Source organism: Artemia franciscana, chromosome 2, assembly GCF_032884065.1.
Source record: "Artemia franciscana chromosome 2, ASM3288406v1, whole genome shotgun sequence".
In the NCBI taxonomy this organism is placed as follows: domain Eukaryota; kingdom Metazoa; phylum Arthropoda; class Branchiopoda; order Anostraca; family Artemiidae; genus Artemia; species Artemia franciscana.
Genome location: NC_088864.1, coordinates 51,319,657 through 51,338,735, shown reverse-complemented (window position 1 = coordinate 51,338,735; position 19,079 = coordinate 51,319,657). Strand labels below are relative to the sequence as shown.

Genomic DNA, 19,079 nt, shown 5'->3' with positions numbered 1-19,079 from the left:
AGGTCGATTATATAGGGATATTGATTTAGCTTATGTTTTAAATTTGTGTACGGCAAAATAGAAGGTACAAGACAAAGGTGTTAGTTTTCTTCTGCCTAATTTCTCTATCGTAAAAATCGTGGAAATATAACATAATATCACAACAAGTAATGCCTAGTAGAGCATCTTGTTTTTTGTTGTTTTGTTTTTTTGTAAATACTGACGATCTTATGCAGACATTGAAGAAGGTCGTCTTTCTGGGGGAGAGAAGGTTGAGAAAAATATTAATTATTTAAACAATCCACTTTGGAGTTGATGAGGACCTAATCGCAATTAACCTCTTCTTATGAAAGTAAAACAGTTCAAAATAGGGATGATACCTTTTTATTGACAGTGAATAGATATAAAATTATTTAACTGGATATTTCGAACATATATACAGTGTTCATCAGTAGTAAAACTACCGATGATGAACACTGTATATGTGTTCGGAATATCCAGTTAAATAATTTTATATCTATTCACTGTCAATAAAAAGGTATCATCCCTATTTTGAACTGTTTTACTTTCGTCATGGAAAGGCAGTGTGGTCTTCGAAGTTATCTACGTCGATTATATGGGGATATGTGACCAAGGAGGTGTCTAAATATATTAACACCCATAAGAGACACGCAAATGTTATAAATCGACAAGATTTTCTTCATCAATGTAAGAAGAAAAGGATTTTGCCACCTTCAATAAAATTCAATCTACATTTAGGCACTTTTAAATAAAAAAAGTTCGAACGAGGTCTACAATTCAGGACTTTAAATCATCTGATTAAAGATAAAAGGAGAAAAAGAGCTTTATTAGTGAAAGATAAACTTTTCCTGGAAAATATTATATCAAAAAAGGTGAGTGCAAGTGATTTTTGTTTTATTCAACAAACAGCAAGAAATCATTTCAATCATGACTTTCACCTTTCCAGAGAAAGATTACTTAAAAAGTTTTCAAAATTATATGAAAATAAAGCCGTAATACCTTCGTCAACTCTTGGACCAGGTGTAATTAATTTTTCATCAAGGACCTTAACGTTACAAGAAAAGTCCATATTATAAAAAGGTCCAAAATTTTGTTTTAAAACTAATAAAGTCCCAGTAGAAGAAATTATCTCTTCAATAGAAACATCTTTACATAGAAACCCCATCCTAATCAAAGATCTTAGCCTAGTAAGAGCTTCTACAGTTAAAACCCTATCAGAGTTTGCTTTAAAACCAGAAATCCCTAACAATTCTATCAAAGACATAAAGACTCTTAATAATTTAAGAAGGGATGAATCTATTATTATTACAAAAGCAGAGAAGGGTAACACTTTAGTGGTAATGGACACCAAGGACTATGATTCAAAATTAAACGCTTTACTGAAAGATGAAAAAACGTACAAACAACTTTCTTTTGATCCGATGGACTCATACACAAAGAAGTTTAAGAAAGAGTTTGAAGGAAGAAGGGAAGATTACGCTTCAACTTTTCTACAAATTCTTACCAAGAGGTTCTTTGTGCCCTAAATTATATGGACATCCAAAGATACATAAGCCAAATCTGCCATTACGACCAATTGTTGCGAGTATCAAGTCACAAACAAGTGCTCTGAGTAAGTGGCTAGTGTCATTGTGTAAACCACTCATGTCTACACAAATTTCCTACATTAAGAATTCGTCAGAACTTGTAAAAAAAAACTAAAAGAAGTTGAAATTTCTTCAAATTCTATAATTTCAAGTTTCAACATAGTGTCAGTGTATACGAGTATTGATGTAAAAGCCGCAGAAATTCTTCTTGAAAGAAAGATACTAAGAAATTTGGACTTAATTGGTGGTGAAACAGTTTGAGTTTTACTGCTGATGATGAACACTGTATACGTGTTCGAAATATCCAGTTAAATAATTTTATATCTATTCACTGCCAATAAAAAGGTATCATCCCTATTTTGAACTGTTTTTCTTTCGTCATGGAAAGGCAGTGTGGTGTTCGAAGTTATCTAAACCTCTTCTTTTGATTGTGTCTAATTTAGATATCTAGATTGTACCTTCATGGTACATGTCTGGTCTGCATTGTCAAATGTTTTTTATCATTCAGTTTCAGTCATAGCTGGAAAAATATGTTCTTTACTAAAATTCTATTTTGTTAAACACAAAGTACACCCATGATTTGGTCCAAATGTAAAATGTAAAATAATCCAAATTAAAAATAACATTAAAAATTTTTATTCGAAAGACACGAGTTTTTCAAAGCTTTACCCTTTTACCGAATAATGTTTCTTGAAATTTGCTTTTTGTTTCTTTTTTTTAAATTGGAAAATACGTTGAAAATTAAAATTAGAAAAATACATTAAAATTTGTTGAAATATATCACTAATTATAAATCTTAAATAATATTGTAAGTCGGGCTTTATTAATAGATAAATCTGAAACCAACGGATCCTCTGACATAAGTAATTTGCCCTTTTGGTGCAAGTTGTATCAGTGGGCCTCTTGCAGAACTGCATTTTTTAGAAGGATCAATAGAGAACTCGTTCAATCAAAAACTCGTTTACTTGGGGTAAGCTATTCTATTTCCGAATACGTAAATAGCGACGAAGACCGCACTGCCTTCCCATCATAAAGACAAACAAGAAATAGAACAATAGGGGAATTTTTTCTCGTAAGCCAGTGGAACTTTAACCTTAGATCAATATTTCGGCCCTACATCCAAGGACCGTCCTCAGCAAAACAAATGAAAATATAAAAGAAACTTACATTAAAATACAACCATTAAAATTGAGTCCTGGTTAAACTTCCCAGAAGTAAGAATACTTGGACGGTTTTTAAAAATTTTAGTTTTAATGGTCGTATTTTAATATAAGTTTCTTTTATATTTTCATTTGCTGTTTTGCCGTGCACGGTCCATGGATATTGGATCGAAATATTCATTTAAGATTAAAGTTCCCCTGGCTTACGAGAAAAAATTTCCCTTTTATTCTACTTCTTGTTTGTGTTAATTCTCGAATACCAAAAATGTTTCCTCTTTTTTATAAACTAACTATAAAGCTTTTAACTAAATTTTCCTTTTTTTTTCAATACTGTATCCGTCTTATCGTTGTTGTTTTAACGGGTGTGAAGAATATGGCCATTTGTGTTTAAGTCGTTTTGCGTCAGAAATAAAAATGCAACCGTTTGAGTCCAAGATCAGTGCGAGTTGCCTAAACATTAAATATTTCGTAAAAAAAATTAGGGTCATAGCTGAAAGAATATCCTTTTTTAAAGAAGATTGAGTTCCAGTCTGTTTAAACTGTTTTTTCCCTTCTTAGTGTTGGTCTTCGAGTGGAAGTTGTTGATAAGAGGAGATTAAGTCATGTTAGACCAGCTATAGTTGAAACTGTTGTTGGTGGGCGACTTAAGCTACTTTATGAAGGTGATTCTTTAGAAGGTACGTAAAACTTAGTCCGAGGTCGTAGTTTTCAGGCACTCACGTATCCCTTTGCAGGTTCATGAGGGGATGGGTGTTACGTTGCGGTATCTTAATTTATTGAGAAAGTATCTATTTTTTTTATTTTATAGTTCAATTCTATCTTAGTGTATTAAATGAATGAACATTGAAACTTACCTGCATGTACAATGTGAGTTATTAAAATATTATTAAGTTATAAAATGTTGGAATCTACCGTTTCGAATATGCCTTTATTCAAATGAATACCTAAAACTATTCTTTTGAGAAAGATCTAGCAAATCTTCTACTACCTTTGAAAGCCCCCACGTTTCAAAGCTACATTTGACCATTGTCATTACCCTGGCTTCTAGTATTCTAATATTAGTTCAAACAATTTTCTTCCTTTTATCCCAAATTTATTTCTACTGTAAACAAACGCTGAAATCCAATATTTTTCACTGTATTCATAAACTAAGCTTAGATTTATATATTAACTGGTTTCTAGCTGTAGTTACAGTAATGCTATTAGAATGTTAGACTGCTTTTCGTGGTATTTGAAGGTATTTGGTATTTTAACCTCTAATGATAGTAACCTACTGGGTTTAGTAACCCACTGTGTCAGTTTCATCCCAAACTTGTAAAAGTAGTTTCAGAAAATAGAAGGTTCATGGACTTAATATTTAGCTGACGCAGCTTGATAGGAATCGTTTTTAGATTCTCATTTACTAATTGTCGTTTGTCCTCCAAATAGAATTCCAGGAACCATTTAGCTTTTGACACCAAGAACTGGTTATTACAGCTCTAGTTCTGTAATATTACAAAGGACTATTATACGGATAATTGGATTGTTGCGCAATTGACTTTTCGTATTAAAATCTGACTGATTGATTGCAGCTGAAGACCTACTTTTTCGATTTAACAATGTGTTCTGAGTTACTTTTACGATTTAAATTCTGGTGCAAAAAAAGGGTAAATCTATGCCAAGGTTTGTTATTTTTGCGCCAAGTCGAACCCCCTCTGCAGGGGATGCAGTATCCGTGATTTTGATCTGCAAAGTTAACAAAATAAGTCGGAAAGCTGACGGTTTAGTGAAATGCATGAGCCAGAGTCAAACAATCGTAAATGATCCCTTTCAGTAAAAAAATCAAACACCTGCCTAATTTTTGACATAAGCCTTAAAAAATGTCCCAAAAATTTCACCGAGTGAAAGGTCACCGAGCCACCGTAAAGCGATCAATTTATAAATGGTCTGAAAGTAAGGAGCAACATTAAAACTTAAAAAGGAAAGAAGTTATAATGTATATGAGGGGTTTCGCCCTCTCGTCAATATCTCGCTCTTTACGCTAAAGTTAAAATTGTCTCAAAAACTTTGGGTGGCCAAGTGATCGTACAGCCTTTCTCGACGGTTTACATCCCGAAGAATCGAGTGAAATTTTCAACTGAAGCGATCAACTTATGAATGGCACATAGTGGCGTTAAAATCAAATGCTACATCTAATCGAATTGCTGAAGACGCGAAGAAACTTAGACCGTCAAAGTCTGAGTGAAGACAGCTTAAAGGATCTCATTTCAAAATGCCTCAAAACTAATGTGCGGCTCGTCTTGCATTTTTAAAGTGTATTTCGATTCTCGCGAAGGCCTTGACAAATTTCTTAGGAAATTTAGTGAAATGAGCGTCTTTTTACTCAAGGGTTCCTGCTCATTTTGGTACGAGCTTATTCTTGTCACAAAAGTGATTACAATGCTGCTGATTGCCGTGATACATCTATCTATATGTGGATTATCCGATCACGAGCCAAATAGAAGTTCACATAAGGAAAGAGTACAGTCGACTGAGAAACGATATAGTAAATCAGAATAATAAATTCAAACCTGTACTAAATGAAAGTTCAGAGATGCCCGTTCTCAACATAAAAAAATGTAGTCAATGAGTCATCTAAAAAAATAAAGACAACCCAAATCTACTGTGGAAAGTAATTCCCCCTTCATTAGCTTATTTTTACTAAATCTTGCATGGCAGGGAATATTCCGCTATCTGAATGGTTCGCCCATTATATTGCTGAGCTATCTGCCCCAGTTGCACATTCTACTACCTCTACTGGTATAGTCGACTGTCGAGAGCTCGATAACTCGAAATCCTCGATATGTCGAATTATTTTCAATCTTCTTGGAAAAACCTGTCTAAGTCTAAGAGAAATACATGCATGGTTATATTTTACCTCTGTAACTCAAAGTGACTAAAAAATTATCTATATAACTCGAAATTCAGGAGATAAGTCTTCATTTAATTTTCACTTTGCCTCCACAAGTCAAATTTTTCCTGTGTATCTTGAAGTTTTTCCAACGGACCTTTATTCGTCGAAACACCGGTATGCAGGTTGCAACATGTAAACTTTGATGTGTATAAATTCTGTTTAACATATTTTTATATCAGATTCTATTTTTGATTCTATATTCTGGTGTCTTTTTCCTAGGAAACTGAATTTATTATTGACATTTGAAAGTAAAGTCTTGTTATGTCAAGTCTATGATGCACTAATAAAGTTATTCTTGACTGTGCGGTGGGTTTAGGGAGTAGACTTAGCGATTTTATGCCTCTGTAGCTCGAATTTGCATTTGGTTTACCTCTATGACTCGTTATCTTTGTAAGTCAAATTTATCTAGAATGACCTATATGACTTGAACTATGCATGAATCGAACTATACGCAACTCTAAGAAAATCTAGGCTCCCTGAATTTTGAGTTAGCGTGAGTCGACTGTATTACAACTACCGCTACTCTTACTACTGCTATTGCTACTACCTCGAAGGCTAAGGGTATTATGGTAAAACTTTCTGTGAAAGTTGAGGAAAATGTTCAACTAGATAATGTGTACATGCAGGTGGTCAAAATGGAGTATCAGCAATATATCAGGAACAGTTTAGAATAACAAGTTGACACACTTTTGGGACAGGATGAAGGGGATGTTTAAGTAACCAAAAGCTACTATGTATATACTACTATTACTAAGACTAAGGTAATAAAGGTGAAACTTCCAGTGAAGGCTGAGAGAGATGTTAAACTAGATTAAAAACACCATATGCATACAGGCTGTCGAAAATGCGTATCAGCAACATCACTGGAACGGCTTAGGGTATTAAACTGATACTTTCAGGGCATGCTGAGGGGGATGTTGAACTAACCAAGGGGTTGTATTTGGCTACTACTATCATTGTTACTGTGACTATTTCTAAGGCTAAAGATGTTAAGGTAAAACTTTCAGGGAATACTGACGGTGATGCTGAACTAAATCAAAACGCATTACCTGATCGCAGGTTGTCAAAAAGGCGCATAAGCAACATCTCATTAACAGCTTAGAGTATTATTTTGAAATTTAAGGGCATGTTGGGGCGGGGGGTAAACTAACCGAAAGTTAATATAAGACTTTTTCTACAAAAGAATATTTTCAATTAAAAATTAAGAGCTACACTAAACCTAAAACTAGTGGAAACAAAGTCGAATAGTAATCCAAGTGTAAAACGAACATAAATCACTGTTGATAAATAAGTAAAACATAAAGCGGAGAAAAATTACAATGAATAGAAAATTTAAACTTGAAACGAATAGAAACTATCCAAAAAGGAGTAGGCTAACGCCCCCTTGACTTTTAAAGACTAGAATATCACTTTTACTCTTCTGGAAACAAAATTCATTTTAAAAGTCAACTCTCTTAAACGTTAATAAATATTAAATTGCTGAAACTCTTAGGAATGAATATGAATATATATTAAACTTTCAATCCACAGTAATTTTGATTAAAAGGATGATTTTTTTTTTTTTTTTTTATGCTATGACAAATGAAATCTAACTGCTCGAATTAAGAATTGTTTTCAGCAAAGTGCAATTTACACACTTGTCATTACAGTGCAGTGAGGATGGCAGCCCTATTCCTGTTTGTAGTTTCTGTTTGTTTTAAGTTTGACTTGATTAATTATAATAATTTTTGTTTGTTTTGTGTTTCACTTATTGTTTGATAGTGATTTATATTCGTTTTACACTTCAGTTACTATTTGACTTTATAAAACCTCTTCTTAGATTTGATTTAGTAGACGAGATAAAGTTTGTAGAATAGTAAATAAAGTCAACGAAATTACAGAAATTTTTTCTGAATAAAAACTGTGAAATCGGTTCTGCAGTTGACCTGCCAATATTAGTGAGCAAAGAAACAAGACTTTTTGGAACTACTTCTAGTGGAAAATTAATTTAACTTTTAGTCCTGACATAATTTAATAGTCTTCATCACTAATATTTTCTTTTCATTTTCAGATTTTTGGTGCTCTGACGAGTCACAGTGGTTGCATCCAGTAGGATGGGCCAAATCAGTTAATCACGCCTTAATAGCGAAAGGAACCTATCATGAACGTTGTGAGGAAAAAGTCAAACTTGAAGACGATGCTCCGTTTGATTTGTTCCAAACTCATCCTTTTCACTCTAAGCAAGATAGTTTTAAAGAAGGCATGAAATTAGAGGTTATCGATCCCCTGAATTTAAAAGAAATTTGTGCTGCTACTATCTGCCAGGTAGGAAAGACAAGAAACATAAATTTTATCAAGATAGTTAAGTATCTTACACACAAAAAAAATACAACAGAAAAACAAAAGAAATGTAAAAACGTAAGGAAAAATTGATAAAATGGTTATAAGATAAGTATATGTGCCCTTGAATGTTTCTTTTTTGCTTGTTATTTTGCTTGTTTACCAAGCGACATATAGCGGTCGGAATTTATCTCTGTCGGTCTGTCTGTCTGTCGGTCCGTCCCGGTTTCACTAGTTCAGGCACTTCCACATAAACTAGGACGATGAAAGTTGGAAGGCGTATCTGGGACCAGGCCAGATTAAATTAGAAATAGTCTCTCCCCCGATTTGACCATCTGGGGGGGGGGAGCGAGCGAACGAGATACTTGAGAAGAATTGTATTTCTTGATAAAACAAATGATTGGTTTGCTGGTCTAGCGATATGACTCTCGCTTAGGGTGCGAGAGGTCTCAGGCTCGAATTCTGGACCACCTTAATTTTTACTCGAAGACGATCCCAAACTAAATACGTGATCAATATAGCGATCGCTGAAAGTTGGCAGGTGTATCAGGGACCGGAACAGATTCAATAAGAAATTGGCGCTTCCCCGATTCGATCCCAATTCCGGGGAGTTGGAGAGGGAAAAGGAAATCTTTGAAAATGCTGAGAGTTGTGGTATCGAGATGAAACTTGATGGGAGGAATAAGCACAACTTTAGATACGCTATTGACATAAACGGACCAGATTCGATCACTTTAGGGGAGTTGGGAGGATTTTTAGTGCTTCGGCGATTTTGAGAATAAGCACAAGTTCTAGATGCGTGATTGGCATAACAGGACCGGATCCGATTTCTCGTCACAAGTGCCATATGAACTCTTAGCTCTTGTTTTGTATTGTTGGTGCGTGTTTACTGTTGACAAATTGTTCTTTAATTGCTCGTCATTTTTATTTTCTTGTGTGTACTTTATCTCCTTTTTTTGCCCTTTATATACTCGCCTTCTGGATCTAAAGTCTATCTATTATTGTGTGCTCTTATCATGTAATTTAATAATCTTGTGTTTTTGTATTCTATTCTTGATTAATAATTAAGGTGCACCTAACATTCTCGGCAATTACACGCGCAAGATTTTTTTGCGGGGGGGGGGATAGTAGAAAACGGGTTTTTATTTGGTAATAAGTATTAGAAGCGTCCAGGAATCTGTGGAAATTTCTGATTTAGGGGGGCAGAACCCCAAAGTCCCTGGATGATTTAGTGTCTTGCTTCTTTGCCACTACAAAAAAAAATATGTTCTTCAATAAATCTTCTAGTTTTAAAGTAGGATTAAATTGAGCCTTCGTGCATCCTTTGGGTGTAAAATATCACACCATGAATGTATAGATTGTTTCTTTAAGCCTATTAAACGAGCAAACGCACCTTCAGTGAGCATTGGCTAATAAACACGCCTCAACTGGGTCTTGATTGATGGAAAAATCGCTGCTAGATATTTACTTTAATTAGGTAGCTGAAGTATCAGCTAACTAATTTGCTTGTTTTGTTTTCTGTTGTTTTTTGTTTTTTTTTTTTTATTTGTAATTGATTTTTGTTTTTTTTTGTAAAACTGTATTTTTTCGTTGTAAGGTTTCTTTCGATTGTTTTAAAAGTGTCACTGTTACGTTCTCTAATTTGACCATTGTCATGGTTTTCATCTCGCAATTAAAAGAGTGTCATTTTATTTATTTTTTTATTATTGACTAAGTTTAAAGGTTACTTATGCTATTGAAAAGTGTGGCTACAATATAGTTATTTGGTTATCAATTTTATGCATATTGTGAGATAGTATGTATCACATCTTGGTATGTTGTATACTAGCATTTTCTTCCGTTTCAGGTTTTGAAGGACGGTTATATAGTGATACGTGTTGATTCTTATGAAGATGATAAACCTACCAATAGGTTTTGCTTTCATATAACCAACTTTAATCTCTTTTACGTTGGATTCTGTGAAGAGAATGGGATTACAATCAATCCACCTTATGGCTACAAGAAAGGAAATTTCAGATGGACGAATTATTTGAAGAATACTCATTCGAAACCGGTGACGAAAGACATGATTCAACGTGTATGTGTATTAAATTTTTTGTCTTCTATTTTACGCGTCAGGTGCTTGCCCAGGGGAGGGTAGCCCGTTTCCAATCCCCTAATTTTAAAATTCTTATGGTTTACCGTGGGATGTCTTATGTTTTCCTTGTAGTTTGCCTCTTCTTTTTGGCTACTTTTTTAAACACCCCTCTCCCTTAAAATTTATTTTAGATGTGTATGGTCTATATATATATATATATATATATATATATATATATATATATATATATATATATATATATATATATATATATATATATATATATATATATATATATATATATATATATATATCAAAATTTAATGTCGAACTTAAAGTGAAAATAGAAGCGCTACAATATATGACTATTGCACAATCTCTGTAAAGGTGCAAACTTATGCAGCTTGAAACTGCTGCTACTCGGTTCTCATTGTTGCAACAAACAGATTGGTGCCAACATAAAAGCACACTTTCTCCCTCCATCTTAATCTGCTAAGAGTTCCCTCTTAATCACACCCACGAAGCTCCCATCTAGCTTTGACGTAGCCTTTGACTATGGCTTTTGACTAAACTAGACAGGAGCAACGCGGATTACAGTAGACTTTACAGGAATTAAAATCATCGTATTTTACGTGGGGAATTAAAAGTATTTTACTACGGCTAATAAACTATCGATGTATTCGTCTTTTATGTCTAGTGCAGTTTATGAATAGTATATGTTCTAGGCGACTGTGATATCTTAAAATTTTACAGGGGGGGGGGGGGGGTGAAACTCAAAGTTTTTGGACGGAGGTGGGGAGTTTACATTTACATGAATGTTTCAAGAGTAAAAAATAAAGAAAAGGTGACAGAAGTCACGTCAAGACGTTAAACTTGAAACTCTTTGTCCTTGAGGACACTGGTTCGAGTCCGGGTATCGTTGGCTATTTGGTTTGGAAAGGGTTCAGTGGCGTGACTCTACAAGCTCAGCCAGGGTCAACCCAATGACAATATTAGAATGTTCAATTAAAATTACCAACATGCTAAGCCTTTGCGTCTATATTTTTGAAGTCCTGCTACAATTAATAGATTAGGGCTGGGCTTCAGAATATGAGTAAAGTATTAGAAAAGAAGTGCTGTCTTTCCTAACTCCTTATCAAAAACTGCGATACATGATGCTAAAAGAAGTAATGCATCGCTCCCTTTTAGCTCATCCTAACATAATCTTTAAAGCTCTTCGTTTTAGTGGTCGGATACGTTTCAGGCCAAACTGCAATCGAGACTGGACAGGAAAATCTGTATCTAAAGATGGAGATTAATTTCAAAGTGATGAATCCATATTTTCCTGAAAACATTCACAAAAAGGAGTCTAAGCTCTGGTGCACCCCCACTGCAGACGTATAAGTTCGCGAGTAAATTTGGAAAATTTACGCGTATTATTTACCTAAATTAATGACCTTTCTGTTGATTTTTATTTTCTTTTCTGATAGGCTGAATTTTATCACCCCAGCCTAATATCATGTATTAAAATCTCATTTCTATGCTAGAAAGAGGAAGGAAAAGAAACTGGCTGCGTTCTTTCTCTTTGACCTTTGACGTTTTAAGTTTGAATGATGGAAAATCTTGATTGCTTTCTCAGAAATAACAATGACCTTATCTTGTCGAGAAAAATTCATCTGTGTTTTTTAGTTGAACTTGTAAATTTCATTTTCTGTCTTGGCTTCGTATTATTTTATCCATTATTAAGCCCAGTGTGGGATTGTAAAGAGACCTAAAGATTGCAAGATTGTAAAGATTGGGATTGTAAAGAGACCTAAAGATTGCAAAATTGTAAAGATTCGGATTTTAAAGAGACCTAAAGGTTGCAAGATTATAAAGATTGGGATTGTAAAGAGAATAGTAAAGAGACTTCAATCCCTATGTAGCTCAATCAATGGTCTGTGGACTGGTACTCGATATTAAAAGTTCCAAAATAAACTAATGTTATGGCTTCAAGCTGAACCGGTGAAGATTGAAGCTTGGCTGATAGATGGGTGACTAGTATCAGTCGACTATTAACGAAAGCTCAAACTAAAACAAGCCAGTTTCCTTGATTTTCTTTTCTTTTCTTAAGGTGGGTCCAATTGACAAAGTTGATTATTTTAATGTCGCAGCTATGTCAGTCTTCTCTGAGTGAGCTTTGCCCTACTTTTAAGGTAATCATCGGTAGTCCTTCTGTTTAAGTCGAGACAACTTAAGTAACTCATCTTAACCTTGATTTTCACTGTGGACGTTCAAGAACGTTCACCGAGGGCATAACTTGAACGGACGACTAAGTTCAGTGACGTTAAAATGGAATCAAAATTAGTAAGAATGTTTGTATATCATCATTATTTATAATGCCGTGACTCTTATTTAGGAAAAGAGAAAACGCCCAAATATGTTGGACGGATTATTTTTATTGCTTTAATGGTTTTTTTTTTATTTTAGGAAGAACATCCTCATGATTTTGTTATAGGGATGAAATTGGAAGCAGTCGACCTTATGAACCCGTATTTGATTTGCGTTGCTACTGTAGTGAATGTGATTGGTCGGTTATTAAGGATCCGCTTTGATGGCTGGGGAGAAGCTTATGACCATTGGACAGATTGTCAGTCACCCGATATTTACCCCTTAGGCTATTGTGAGATGATTGGATATCCACTTACAGGGCCACCATTACATGGTTTGTTTTGCTTACCAAGTTCTTTGTACTTTTTTCAAATGAGAAGAGATTAGAGGTTAAATTGTATTTTCAAGGGGTAGACTTTTTGTTTATAAAGTTTTAGATTTGGATTCTTTGAATTTCTCTTTTAGTTCAATAATTCTAACTCTACGGAAAAAGTCTGTAGGAATTCCTGAAAATTGGTGTCACATAAACAACACAGTTGTTTATTCGATTTCTATGATATATAGTGTGATGAATATATTATATTCTATAATATATTTCTATAATATATAGTATATATATTCTATAATATAATGCGATCAAAGAAACAAAAACTTGACCTAGCTTATCGCAAGCAAAGGACTTTGGAGTTGACCACTTACTCTACCAAAACAAGAGCCAAAAGCTCGTATGACACTTGTGACGAGGTCAGAAAAGTCAAGAGCTTCTTCCCACCAAGTTTCATCCCGATCTCTCCACTCTAAGCGTTTTCCAAGATTTTCATTTTGCCCCTCCAACTCCCCCCAACGTCACCGGATATGGTCGGGTTTACAATAAGAGCTCTGAGACACGAGGTCCTTCTAAATCTCGAATTTCATTAAGATCCGATAACCGTTTTGTAAGTTAAAAATACCTCTTTTTCTAATTTTTCCGAATTAACCATCCTTCCACTCCCTTTCAACTAGAAAAACTGGGACCGACCGACAGACAGATAGACAGAAATCGCGGTCGCTATATGTCACTTTGTAAATACCAAGTGCAATAAAAAGCACACATTTTACTATTTTTGCATGATGCATATAAGATTTCATTTTTGGTAAGTTAAAGCACAGTTTCATATCAGTCTCATCCATTCAAACAATAAATTTGTCGCCAGTGCTAGAGTTTTCTTGGAATCTTGTGAAATTATGTTGTACAAAATCTACATCGTCTCTTATGTTATTGAAAGTAGTGACATATATTTGACTCAGAGTCAGTATTAATTCAGATTCATTTAAATTTTTATGTTTTAATTTGAGGCTGCATGTGAAATAGGAATTCAAGGTAGATTTGCATTATTTGTGGCTAGATCGAGGCTATATTTGAATTATTTGTCATCTCAAAACATCATTCACTATACTAGCTAATTAAATTGATTTTAAGCTCCACGGCGTTTAGTTTGAAGTTTTTTATGACTTCAGGATAAAATGGTATTATTACGGTAAATATGATAAAATGGTGAAATGATAATAATTCTTTAATTTGTCTGTTTCATGTCATTTTTCCTTTGCGCGGATGAAGGCAAATTAAAAGGTGTAATTTCGGTACTTCACTTAAAAGAAAGTGTGAATGCAAACAGTGTGACTTTGAGGCGCTTTGTTGTTTTTTTTTTGGGGATTTCTCTTTTATAGAGATTAATCTATTTTTGTTTCAAAATATGGGGGTCAAGTCAGCGGATTACTCTAAGGAACGAAATTTCCTTTCAAAGGGAAAAAACTGATTTGAGTGTGGACACACAAATGAAAATCAATCACAATATAACAAATTTTAACAATTTTTGCATGGTTCGTCAGTTCGTTGAGTAATATTAATCTTTAGTGCACCTTCTGGTCAAGAATCAGCTAGTTATTCTCCGTCCGCTTCAACCTTGATGCACTGGTACCAGATGATTTAATGTTGCGCCGGTATAAAAGTGAAAATGCGCCACAAGTGCCAAAAGGGCGCAAATGATCCTCATCCGGCAAGTCTGCCTTAATGATCTATCTAACTGTTTTTCTTTTTTTACCTTGTTGAAATTTAGGGAGAGGGTCCAAGCGGGAAATTGGTGGGTATCTTGAACATTAACTCTTGCTGTGTCAGGGGTGCATTAATTTTTTACTTCAAATCTTACTTTTTTTTTATATATATAAGCTTGATATAGAATCCATTTAGTGAACTTATACAGTAAATTTACAAATTGTCCTTGCAACTTCAACACGGATTGCAATAGTGAATGAATTGTCTTTTTGTGTAGTAAGTGTAAACCTGATGACACGAGAGTAGCTGACGCTACTATCCCAATGTGGAGAGCTGTAGGCTATAATCATAGGCTTATTCCTGAAGCCTAAAAATCTTGGGAAAAACTGGGCTGTTTTCATAATTAATACCATGCCTTGGTTTAACTTAAAACCACATCTGGGTGCTACACAGGGCATTCGGGTAGAAATTGGGGTACATATGCGGCCGTAACCAAGCAAAAAACCTACCAGGAGGCCTGTAAAACCAGATATGGTTGCTCCTTGGTCAGGAAGCCTCCGATTACAGCAAAAGCTTTTCGGATTAACAACCCCTAAAGTACCTGACAAATTTTTTAAGAGTATAGTATTGTGTTATGAATTTTATATTTACTTCTTAACTAAAAATAAGGTAAGCAAAACGCTTCTTACAAAACACTAAAAGTAAGTTAAACCTAATTGCTCACGCTGTTAGTATAATACCAAAAAACTCAAAACAACAAACTAAACAGTGAATTCCTTACTTACATCCTCAGTCCCAATTGTCAATGCATTTAATGGGTAAGTAAGCCACTTTACAGCTAATCCCATAACGCAATTAGTTTTGTTTAAAATATTTCTGTTCCTAGCTTATCGAAAAAGGCCTTATCAAAGCACTAGCTTCGAATGTGCCTCACCAAAGATGTCTTTAATGGATCTCACTGTGTTCATGGGGGGCCTGAAATAAAAGATTGAAATGTAATGAAAATTATTGAGGAAGCACTGAGCTCTTACAATAAACATGATAGATTTTTTTTTTTACTTTTGAATATGGATTTCATTTTTTTAATTGTTATATGTTTTATTTGAATTAGTTAGGATTTATTTAATTAGTTTAAAAATAGCTTCTGTAACCAAAGTTAGCGATCTTTGCTTTCTTATTTTCGTACTGGTTCTTATTTTTCAGAACAATGCACTAGCTCTGGAAAACCAAGCCGAAAGCGTTCAATTTCCCCTATGGTTTACAAAAAGGACCAAAAATCTATAAAAAATGAAAAGTTACTGCCTGTCAGGAAAAAATTGCTTCGTAAAGGAATGCATTTGAATACAATAAAGAAAACTGAAAATGACTCTCCTGAATTGCCGAAAAGTCTCCAAAAATTAGACTTAATAGAAGAAACAAATTCATCTACTGGCAAAAATTTCAAAATGGATCTCAAGTCAAGTATTCTTGCTGACAAAGAAAAGGAGAAAGCTTACAATCCGTTTAAGAAGGTTGAAAATAGGATTGACAGTAAAGAAGACGAATTTGAGGGGAATAAAAGGGAAGTGGCCGCCATTAAACTAGACTATCCTTCAGTGACTGAAAAGTGCAATGGAACTGTGACTATTGAAGAGGTAAACAAAAAAAAAATGTGTTATATTGTTGTCTTTTTTTCTTTCTTTTTTCTCTAAGATACATGGGCACATCGTACCCGAGGAAAAGTGTTCGATAGGAGCGTGATTTTTACGAAAAGCACAGATAACATGTACTGGTGTTTGTTTTCTGTGACCAAAAGTTCGGCGAAATATTTAAAAACATGTTATTAGATTCAGATCTGATAAAAGAAACTGGTGATTTTGAAGAAGAACCATCAAATCTCGAACTGTACGTGTATTTAACAATTGATACGCTTTTCACTTTTAAAAATAGTTGCTCATTTTTGTTCAAACACACATGAAAAACCGATCGGTACCTAATAAAAGTTTAGAACAAAAAATCCTAGCCCCAGAACCAATCGGTACTATGGTAAAAACGATCGGTTTTTGAGCATTTTCCCAAAGGTAAAGGATACGGCATTAGACAAGCTTTCTTCCAAACAGGTGGGAAAATCCCTTTACGAAAGCAAAGGGTAATCAGCACTGAGAGTGGTTTCGCAATGAAAGGGGCGTATTCTCGAATCAGTTTGTGTGGACGTTCGTCTGGATAAGCTAAACAGTTTACGTTCACCTTCACCAGGGTCTTATAGGTTGTCATCTCATCGAAAACAACGTCACCTTCATCTCGCAGGAGTTAAGTATTTCAGACTTCTGGGCTTGTGTGGGAGAAGGAAATGAGGTCCAGATACTGGTGAAATTACGCTTTGGGTAGTTGTAATACTTGAAGAAAACTCGCATTTTTAACATAAATAACAAATATAATATAAGTATATAATTATAAAATAAATATAAATATAACATAAATAAATAAAAACAAGTCCAAATATAAAATATTATTTTGCTCTAATATAAATAACACAGTTTATGTTTGAGTTGTAGTAATTTACGTTGTAGATATTTTATCACTTTATATAGTTTTTATTCTTATATTTATATTACTTTATTTTATATTCACATTATTCTTCTATGCTTAGTTCTTAGTTTAAAACACATTTAAAATATACTAAAATTTCGACTAAATTATGCTTTATGTATATTTTGAAGTATTTCGCTGTTACTTTTCAATCATACTGTTTCAGTTTTATCATTTTGAAAAATCTCAAACATGCTCTAAAGTAAAACCAGGCTAACATCTGTATTATTGAAATTAAATTTATGATTTGAAAGTAATAGAAATAGAGTATTTTATCATGCAATTAATTATGAATTTTCTAGAAACTTCGCATTCCTTTTCACTAAGAAAAAAGAAAAATTGACGGGTTGTAATTTAGATTAATTGACATCCTAGAATAATCTTATGCCTAACAACGCTTGTCTGAAACTCTGTTTTTCACTTGAATATCCTCTCTCGAATTCTGCTCCGGGACGCGCAAAACAGTCCACACCTCAATTTGCACTCTATTTGATTGCTTTGATGAAAGTTTATACTGACATATTTGTATGAATCAACATGCAATAGTAACACTACGGGCAGCATTTATACTGCCGTAAGGATCATGGTCCTTTTTAGAAGGAAAGGAGCCAGATTCATTAAAACAGCAAAAAAAAAAACGTTACCGTTGTAACTAACTCGCGTAAATCATTATATATTTGAGAGCTCCGGTCTGGAGGCCATCCTTTGGCATCGTATTTAGTGCAAGGACTTACACAGGAGGGGGTTTTCGGGGTTATCTCCCCTCTTGAAGTCCTAAATATTTCTGAGTTTCGAAGCATTTTTTAGTGAAGTTGTCATATAATTCTTTTTTCTTTAGCTCCCTCCCAAGAAAAAAAAATCTGTATATATGCTATTCTTTTACTAGTAACCACGAATTTCCTAAGAAGTTTTCTTTTTTAGGCAAGTTCCAAGGAATTCATCATACCCCAAATACCTGGTAATATAACTTCTATTTCAGCTTATCGAAACGTAACCCCTTCCAAATGGGGTCTGAATGAAGTTTGTAAGTTTTTGGAAGTCAATGGTATTAATTACTGCAACACTGCTTTAAGAAGCCAGGTAGATGTTTTATGTTTCTTACTGCGAAATAAATCTAACATATGCTGACAACTTACAAGATTTTGATATTCAGTTGTTGTAAAGGGCGTTTGTCTAATTGTTTGCTGGTATGTTTTATGAAAACACGGTATCTCATGATTATAATACTAGATCTAAAAAATTGAACTGAAATTCCCAACCTTGTTTCAGATAGGTTGTCTATTGAGCTCCTGTGCTTTGAAATGCTTTAACTGAAGACATTCATTTAGTAAAAACATAGCGTTCTTTCAAGTCTGCTAATAGTATAGAGCTCAATATGCTTTTTTGCTTGACAAACTGGCTTATTTTATATTGATTGTTTCTGCTTCTTAAATAAATAAGTTAACGTAATGCAAAGGGGCCACAACCCTGAGGTCTGATGTCTGTGACACCACTAATCCACTAATATCCATTAGTTTAATTTCTGTGAGTACTGTATATATACATATATATTTATATATATATATATATATATATATATATATATATATATATATATATATATATATATATATATATATATTTTCTAACCAATATCATGATCGAAAAAGCAAACTATCGGGTTAGTAATAGAGACCATCTAATTAGTATCAATAACCCTAAAATGGAATACAATATTTCTGAAAATATAAATAATGTAAAATAAAATGCAAAATTTATTCAATAAATAATAAAAAAAAGTCATGGTTTTTGAACTTTGAACAAAAAATAAAATAATAAAAATGATAAGATAACCATTCAATGCGCTATCGCAGGGCACAGAGGCATTATGAGTGTCATGCAATAATATATTTGAGATAGCGCAATAGCACTGGCTAAGTAAAAAGTGATGTAAGTAAAATGTATTATTTATTTATTTTTCTTAATTTATTTACTCTTCACCAAGGTATTTCGTATAGAAGGAGTTGTCGTAAAAATTTTGGAAGGGGCGCTTTTGATTGGAAATTGAAAGTTGTAG

The 19,079-nt window shown here is 33.8% G+C and overlaps 1 protein-coding gene across 1 annotated transcript in view; it reads left to right on the top strand.

Annotated features, from left to right (window-relative positions):
* Positions 1-19,079, top strand: part of LOC136043312 (MBT domain-containing protein 1-like) — a 41,087-nt gene that overhangs the window by 14,770 nt on the left and 7,238 nt on the right. Inside the window, exons 6-11 of the mRNA XM_065728241.1 lie at positions 3,305-3,423; positions 7,729-7,982; positions 9,844-10,074; positions 12,523-12,757; positions 15,659-16,089; positions 17,945-18,103. Of these exons, the coding sequence (XP_065584313.1) occupies positions 3,305-3,423; positions 7,729-7,982; positions 9,844-10,074; positions 12,523-12,757; positions 15,659-16,089; positions 17,945-18,103 (1,429 nt within the window). The remainder of the gene's footprint in view (positions 1-3,304; positions 3,424-7,728; positions 7,983-9,843; positions 10,075-12,522; positions 12,758-15,658; positions 16,090-17,944; positions 18,104-19,079) is intronic.